We start from the raw sequence: 8,084 nt of genomic DNA, 5'->3' as shown, positions 1-8,084 counted from the left end.
TCCTACCATCTTCCAATAAAGCCATCAAATTATGAATCCATCAATGAATTACTTCATTGATCATATCAGAGCCCTCGTGATCCCATCACCCACCAAGGACTGGTTCCACTAGTTGCGGGGGTCAAGCTTTCAACACCACATTCAAATCAAATCAAATCAAATCAAATCAAAACTACAGTCATTTCTGTGCCAGGCACCCTAAGAATGCTTCACTTTTTTTTTTTTAAATCCACATATATTCTCTCTCCATCTCCACCTGTTACCTCCAAATTATAGAGAAGCTTATAGCAAGGGAAGTTAGGAAGTCTTGGAGCGCATGGCTGTGGAGCGGGCTTCAGGCCTGCTTAGGGTCAGAATGCTGTATTAAGACACCACACCTCTCACTGCAGCACTAGCTCTTCATTCTTTATAACCATCTTTGATAGTGAGACCAAAAACATCATTTTTTATTCCTTCACATCAGTTCCTTGCAAGAATCTTACAGAGTGTGTTTTTTTTTTTTAAAGATTTTATTTATTTATTATATAGTCCTGTGCCGGCATGCCAGAAGAGGGCACCAGATCTCATAACGGATGGTAGTGAGCCACCATGTGGTTGCTGGGAATTGAACTCAGGACCTCTGGAAGAGCAGTCAGTGCTCTTAACCGCTGAGCCATCTCTCCAGCCCTTACAGCATGTTTTTTAACCACACTTTCTAAAACGTCATGCTCATATTCAATGAAAATTCCAATAATGTGTCAACTCTTGTCCACTCATTTGATGCTCCTTTAACTGTGCCAGTACTTCCTTATCTATTCTGTTATTGTCCTGGCACTTGGGAGGCTGAGGCAGGAGGATTGAGCATTCAAGCAAGGCTAGCCTGGAACCTTCCTGGCTCCAATTCCTTTCCAATGTACATACTCTATGCAGTTAAGGCATGGACCCAGCATGTGTTGACGCAACAACTGAGGCATATAAAGTTACAGCAGGGTCCCTCCAAAGAACATGTAGCCATGTCTAGAGGCATTTTTTGTCACATCTGGTGGGTAGAGCAGACTGTACCATTGGGATCCTGTAGACAGAGGACAGGCATGTTTCTCAATATTCTAGGCCAACAGTGGAGGAGGAAGTGCCAACTAGTGCCAAAATGTCACAAGACCAAAGCTGCTTTACAGTTCTATGTATCCTCTGAGGCTGCAGGAGATTCAGAATCAGAACTTACTGTTGTTAACCAGACACCAGAATCTTTTCCGATAGCCAGACTGACTGTCACTGTATAACCTCTGACCAGCAAGTGCCAGCAGTTGGTTCAGGCAGCTTCAGCCTTTCACTCATACCCGGCTTGCACATGGGCTTGCTAAAGGCACAATGACTGAACTCTGAAGCTGTCCTTTTTTGATTCATGTCACACAGAAGAAACCTATTTATCCACAGTACATTTTTCTGGGTAAACCGAGGAAATAGATCTACAGTGAACAGTGCTGAGGCTTTTGTCATATCCAAGGAGGAAGAGGTGACATTTTCTGATTTTCTACACACCAGTTCCCTCTGTGAGGTGCACAGGCTGGGGAATGTCATGAAGCACCAGAATGTAGGAGAAAATTTAAAAACTTACAGTAGTTTTTATAGTAGCTGCACTCAGCAGCAGTTCTCAGTGGTGAGTGCTGGAATTTGATGACCTTCCTATGCCCTGTAGTTTTTCCTCCTGCTTAGCACTCCTTAACATTTCCTCATTAACTTATAATTTGACAGACTAGAATTGCACATGATTCTTAAAGTTTAAGGTGACAGCATAGCATTGGATGCTAAAGTTAACATCCTATAATTTTAGGAAGAACTGTGGCTGTCATATAAGGCACCTCTCTGAGCAGCACTTTACTGCACTCAGAGGAAGCCAATAGATTTTACATTCTTGGAATGTTTTCTTTTCTCCCTCACCCAAATGAAACCACAGGAAATTGAGTAAATAGCATAATTGAAGACTATGGTACAAGCGGAACAAAGCCCATCTTTCTCATCCAACACCTCTTCTCTCCTTTTCAAAACCCAATAGGCTGTTCTTTTCAGTGTCCCCCACCCGCCCTTGTCCTGGGTCATTCGGCAATCTGCATGCTTGTACTTTCTGAAGAACCACTGTGGGCTGCAGACTTCTCTTTCCATTCTCCAGTTCCAAAATGCATGCCACTGCAGATGCGGGGCTTGAACTGAGATCGAGTTCTGAAGGCCAGGGAGCAAACAGGGCTTGTGCACCTAGTGTACAGTCTAGTTCCCACTGCCAGAGCCCGCTCAAGCTTTGCTCTGGCTGGCCTGTATCAAGTGGTTCAGCAGGTCTATCCTGTAACACTGGTCAAGTGCCCGGGCCAACTTTCCCACTGTGGCCCCCTTGGTGCCTTCCCGCATCAGCCACTTCTGGAGCATCTGGTAAACCTTTTCTTTCAACCCATCTCGTTCATAGTCGTGGTCAATTTCATCAATCTGAGACTCAGTGAAGCCCAGCTTTCGGGCACAGTTTTTCCACTGCTTTCCCAGGTTTTCCCTGACAGGGTTCAGGTGTTTATCAGTCAGACTACTGGTGTTATCTGTCAAAAGAAAAGAGAAGAAGCCTCAGCCTATAGTCCATATGAACATTCTAGTGTCTGCAATACTGAAATGGCCCAGGAAAGAGATGCAAAAAAGATAACTTTTTATTTCACTTGAGGGAATCCTGCTCTGTAGCCCCCTTGTCTCCTGAGAACTGGGATTATAGGTGTGTACCACCATGCCTGAACTGTTATTGACTTGTTAGGCAATACTTGGCCCAACTGCAGTCATTAAGGAGTCTTTGTACAACTTAAAATAGGGTGTCCTTCCTTCTTGGCAGATGTGCACCTTTCTGAGCCATAACTGATGGTTTCATGAACAAATCCCCAACATGGCTGTTCTATTCAACCTCTGACTGCAGTCCTGTTCTAGTTAGACTAACTGGATGGAATGGATGGTGGATTATTGTTTCTTTGGGACATTTCTTTTGGGACTTTCTTCTTAATAAAAACACAGAGATCAAGTGCAACCCTCATCTAATTGCAATGTCTTCCCTTATCTCTCAACAGATGAGACACATACACTTTTCAAGGGTTTCTCTCCCATCATTAAGTTGTTGACAATTCATTTTATTATATACATGGCCTTTCTCTTGTCACTAGCTCCATCATCTTAGACTTTCATAAAAGTAAGTAAAGGGACTGGGTGGTGGCTGTGCATGCCTTTAATCCCAGCACTTGGGAGGTAGAAGCAAGAGAATCTCTGTGAGTTCGAGACTAGCTTGGTCTACAAGAGCTAGTTCCAGGACAACCTCCAAAGCCACAGAGAAACCCTGTCTCAAAAAAGCAAAGCAAAACAAAACAAACAAACAAACAAACAAAAACTTAGTAAAGGGAACACATGGCCCAGTGTGGTGAGGCACACATTTAATCCCAGCACCTAGGAGGCAGAGACAGATGAATCTCAGTGAGTTCAAGGCCAGCCTGGTCTACACAGTGAGCTCCAAGACATCCAGGGCTATGTGTGTGTATGTGTGTACACATGACACACATACACACACACACACACACACACACACACACACACACACACACACATATACATACATACATAGAGAGAGAGAGAGGGAAAGAGAAGAGATAGAGACTCTGTCTCAAGAAAGAAAAACAATGGGCGTTGTGCTACATGCCTTTAATCTCAGCACTCAAGAGGCAGAGGCAGGAAGATCTCTGTGAGTTCAAGGCCAACCTGAACTACAAAGTTCTAGGACAGCTAGGGCTATTACACAGAGGAACCCTGTCCCCAAAAACCAAAACAGAAAAGAGAAAGAAAAGGGAAAAGTCATCATAACAGTCTTTGATCCTCATCCCACTCAGAAGGCTGAATCTAAGGAAAAAACAAACTCCTCCTCAGCTCTCATTAGCACCACACAGCAGAATCTATCAACTCTGACAGCAGACAAAGAGCTTCCCACAACTATGAATTGCCAATCTCTGTAGGAGAAGAGCCCTGGGGGTCAGGAGAGTCACAAAGGTCCCTTGAGTTCCTCAAAAGCTAAAAAAAACCCATCTCCCAGGCATCTAAAGGTCACTCTTCCAATGGGGTAGTTCAGCAACTGGCAAAGTATGCAGCCTGCTGAACCAAGTCTGGCTCCTGCTTTTTTGTAAATAGTTTTGGGGATCATATCTACTTTTATCGATGTGCAGACTATCTGTGGCTGCTTCTGCGCTCCAATGATGGAGAGGCCTCAGGGCAAACAGAGCCTTACCTATTACATGCCCCTTCATAGAAACAAACCAAAACTGCCAACCTCCAAAGTTAATCAGAAAGCTGAATACTGGTTCCTTTTTGAGACAGGGTCTTGCTGACCTGGGACTCACCATCTTCCTACTTCAACCACCCTAGATGGGGTTACAGGCATGCATCACTGCCTCATGGCAGAAAGCTGTGGACACCTATGAGAGCTCTTGTTTTTATTACAAAGTGCTATGGAGGGCTTGGTCTTCTGTGTTTTACAGGATTCCTTTGCTGCAGAGCAGAGAGAGCTATTTCTCCAAGTCTGATGGGATCATGAATGATGGTGACAAGTTTAATATTCACAGTTAGTGTCCTACACTTCAACACACAATGGCTAGTATAAACTTTATATCACCACCACCAATTAGATACTATGATTATTCCTGTGTTAAAAAAAATAGACAACAGCTGGGAGTTGGTGGCCCACGCCTTTAATCCCAGCACTCGGGAGGCAGAGGCAGATGGATCTCTGTGAGTTCAAGGCCAGCCTAGTCTACAGAGCGAGTGCCAGGATAGGCTCCAAAGCTACACAGAGAAACCCTGACTCGAAAAACCAAATAATAATAATAATAATAATAATAATAATAATAATAATAATAGACAACAAAGGATTAAAAATTACTGATTAGGGGCTGGAGTAGATGGCTCAGCAGATAAGAGCACTTGGGTGTTCTTGCTTGGGTCAGTTTCTAGCATCTGAACAGCTCACATCTATCCCTAACTCCTGTTCCAAAGGATCTAATGCCCTCTTCTGACATCCGTGGGCACCAGGTATGAATGCAATGAAGCAGACAAAACACTCACACAAATAATATTACTGAGGAAACATGGGATAACTTTCAGAGAGAATCTTGAAGGAAAATTAAGATTCTATTATGTTCTTCTCAACAAGTAAAAATGGTCAGGAAGTGTCTAGGTCATAATACATTGTACCCTTTTTTTAAAACTCTCTTCAGTGCTGACGAATGAATACAAAGTTTCATGCATGCTAGTCAAGCAATCTACCACAGCTACACCTCAGCCCATCACCAGTCCTTAATAAGCATTTTACCAAAGATGGCTTGGTACTTGGGAGCTGACTCTTCTTTGCACATGTTGTCTGGTACTTGTGAACTCAGTCCAAGATCCATATAATTGTAGTTTCCAATCTGAACACCAGAACTATTATATATAGTACATTTTATGGACTCATCTGAATAGAGAAAAAATATAGGTAAGTGCATGAGATTGAACGCAAGAGAAAAATATATGGCATGTAGAGGTGCAGGGCTTTATTATAGGTGTTCAATTGCTTATCCTATGACACCCTTAACAGTCATTTCTTTATAATGTGGCTATTTGACTTCACAATCATTATGCTGTCTACCATTAAAACAAAAAGATACCAGTATTGGCAAGAATGTGGAAAATTGAAGCACCCACCTATACATTGCTGGGAATGAAAATGGTATAACTAAAGTGGACAAAACTATAGAGTTTTCTCAAAAATTAAAGATAGAATTACCATATGATTCAGTAATTTCATTTCTAGGTATGTATATACACATACACCCAGACACATTCTCTCTCTCCCCCACACATCCATCGGAGAGACACAGAGACAGATAGACTGACTGAGATTTCTACAAAATAATAGTAAACCAAGTGCTACTTTATTCTCCTCTCCTACTTACTGGTAGACACACCCTCCTTATATGGCAGTTAAGAGTTAGAAAGCTCACATTTGTTAGGTCTATCTCATCAGAGAAGTAAGCAGAAGAATCACCTCTGTGAGATCCTCCTCAGGATATAGGAATTCCATGACTGATTGTGAACTGAGATTCCTCTTACTACTGGCAAAAACTCAGCATCAATAAGAGGATCTAGTCTTGGCAAGACTGGGGCTTAAAGACAGTGAGGACTCTTGCAGCCAACTACTAAGATTAGGCTACTCATATGGAGACAGGACCAGAGAATGAATGACACATTAAATATTGGTGATGACTGCTTTCCACCCATGCAGATTCAAGCTCCGTGAGGGAAGGAGCTCAAGCTGCTTGCTCATGTTTCAGTTCTCTAGCAGCCAGGTACAAAGCAGGAAGTGCTCTAGAAATATTTATTGAATTAATCATGAATGAATAAAATACAATGGTGACACAAAACATTTTAGCTGCAAAAACAAAGGAAACAAAAGGGCATCCCACTCATGAGTATATGTATGGTAAAGATTCCACTTAAAACCTAGTTCAATGTGCTTTCCATAAAGCTTACAAGAAAAGGCAGAATACTTTGGAGAATTTGTCATTTTGAAAGACAAATTGTTTTGTATCAAGGAACACAGGGCCTCATGCATGCTAGGCCAGTTTTGTATCACTGCTCAGCTCAGAAAGTTCTGTGGTTCTCAAAGCTTCCTCAACATCTGCTGATCCTAGGTCCCTAGGACACAGTACAGTTATTGTTAATAGATGACATTTGGGTAAGATAAGGTAGCATGGAAACTATTATTTGGATACTAAGCTACTTCCATGCTAGAGTATTAGACACTACATCAACTAGCTTGGATTTCACCAGAGAGAGCTATGGAAGATGAAAAATACCTTTCTTACCACAAATTGTAGTCTATATTTAAACAAAAATACCTGACTTCTTTCTTACCTTCAGAAGACAAGAAGATAGAAGAACTTAAGTAAATACTTTCTACTTATCGAAGAGGCTGCTATCTCACACAGGCTAAAGAGGGATACCTATGATTTTATAAGAGTCTATAATCCACACTTGCAGGCATCCATGATGAGTCACAAACCAAATACAATCGCAGACCATGTGGTCTGATGGAGACCACTTCAATGTGGAAGACTGCACTAGCCAGCTGAAGGCTCTGAGTAACTGTCCCCATCAATAACTTAGAATTGATGACAATGCTACTGGTGGCTTCATTTTCAGGGGAAAAAGAAAGGACAAGATAGGGACTATTAAAAATTTGTTTACCTGCTAGTGGCAAGGAGATGAATGGAATGGTGGGTGTGCTTCCAGGTAGATTGGTCTCAGGTACGGGAGTTTTATAAGTATTAAACATTTGGCTTGGATTTGGCCCATACCAAACTCCTGCACCTGAAGTTCCAAACCCATGCTGACTATAAAATCCATTGTTCCAGAATGGCACCTGTGAGTGGCTGGCTGGCCCTGACAGCGGGTGTGCTGTATTTCCATGACTGGCGGTACTGGGATCAGAAAAACCCTTGGCCTCTGCACTCTGAACATTCTTACGAGGTCTCTGCTGTGCAAAGGGGTCATGGGAGACCCTTCGTTTCCTTTCTTCCTCTCTGCTGTAAGCCACATTCTGCTTGGGCTGCGGTTTTGCCTGTTTCTCTGTGAATCTTCCAAAAGCATGGTAACTGGCTTCCTCTTGAAGTTTAGCTTGCACACTGCGCTCATTCTCTTCCTGCGGTTGCTCTGGAGAGGAAGAAAACCAGGACTCCTCCACAGGCCCCATCTGGAATCCCTGGGAGCTATGCAGCGAACCAGGCTGTTCTGCAGCAGAGAAGAAAGGATAAATATGAAAAGCAAAATAAAACATGAACATTTTTTCATAAACCTGTCCTTGAGTGACATGCTGAAAATAAAAATCGTGAAAAGCATACAATGATCCCCTATAGGTTTAGTACATGATCAGCAGGAACCCTGACTGCCAGGGGAAAACATGGGATTATCACAAGCAACAAAACAGTTTTGCAGGGATGGCTGAGGCAGAAGAGGGACTTGCATTGGATCTAGATGGTGACTGTCACCTTGGAAACCATGTGGGGGTC

The 8,084-nt window shown here is 42.7% G+C and overlaps 1 protein-coding gene across 3 annotated transcripts in view; it reads right to left on the bottom strand.

Moving 5' to 3' along the window:
• Positions 1–1,728: 1,728 nt before the first annotated feature.
• Ripk1 (receptor interacting serine/threonine kinase 1) overlaps positions 1,729–8,084 on the bottom strand; it is a 32,329-nt gene continuing 25,973 nt past the window's right edge. For all 3 annotated transcript variants that reach the window (XM_027409271.2, XM_027409272.2, XM_035442890.1), the window contains exons 9-11: positions 7,264–7,806; positions 5,348–5,488; positions 1,729–2,558 (exon numbers count right to left, since the gene is read on the bottom strand). In XM_027409271.2, the coding sequence (XP_027265072.1) occupies positions 2,266–2,558; positions 5,348–5,488; positions 7,264–7,806 (977 nt within the window). In that variant the 3' untranslated portion in view covers positions 1,729–2,265. The remainder of the gene's footprint in view (positions 2,559–5,347; positions 5,489–7,263; positions 7,807–8,084) is intronic.

The sequence above is a fragment of the Cricetulus griseus genome, chromosome 3 (assembly GCF_003668045.3).
Source record: "Cricetulus griseus strain 17A/GY chromosome 3, alternate assembly CriGri-PICRH-1.0, whole genome shotgun sequence".
Taxonomy (NCBI): domain Eukaryota; kingdom Metazoa; phylum Chordata; class Mammalia; order Rodentia; family Cricetidae; genus Cricetulus; species Cricetulus griseus.
This window is presented reverse-complemented; position numbering and strand designations above follow the sequence as displayed.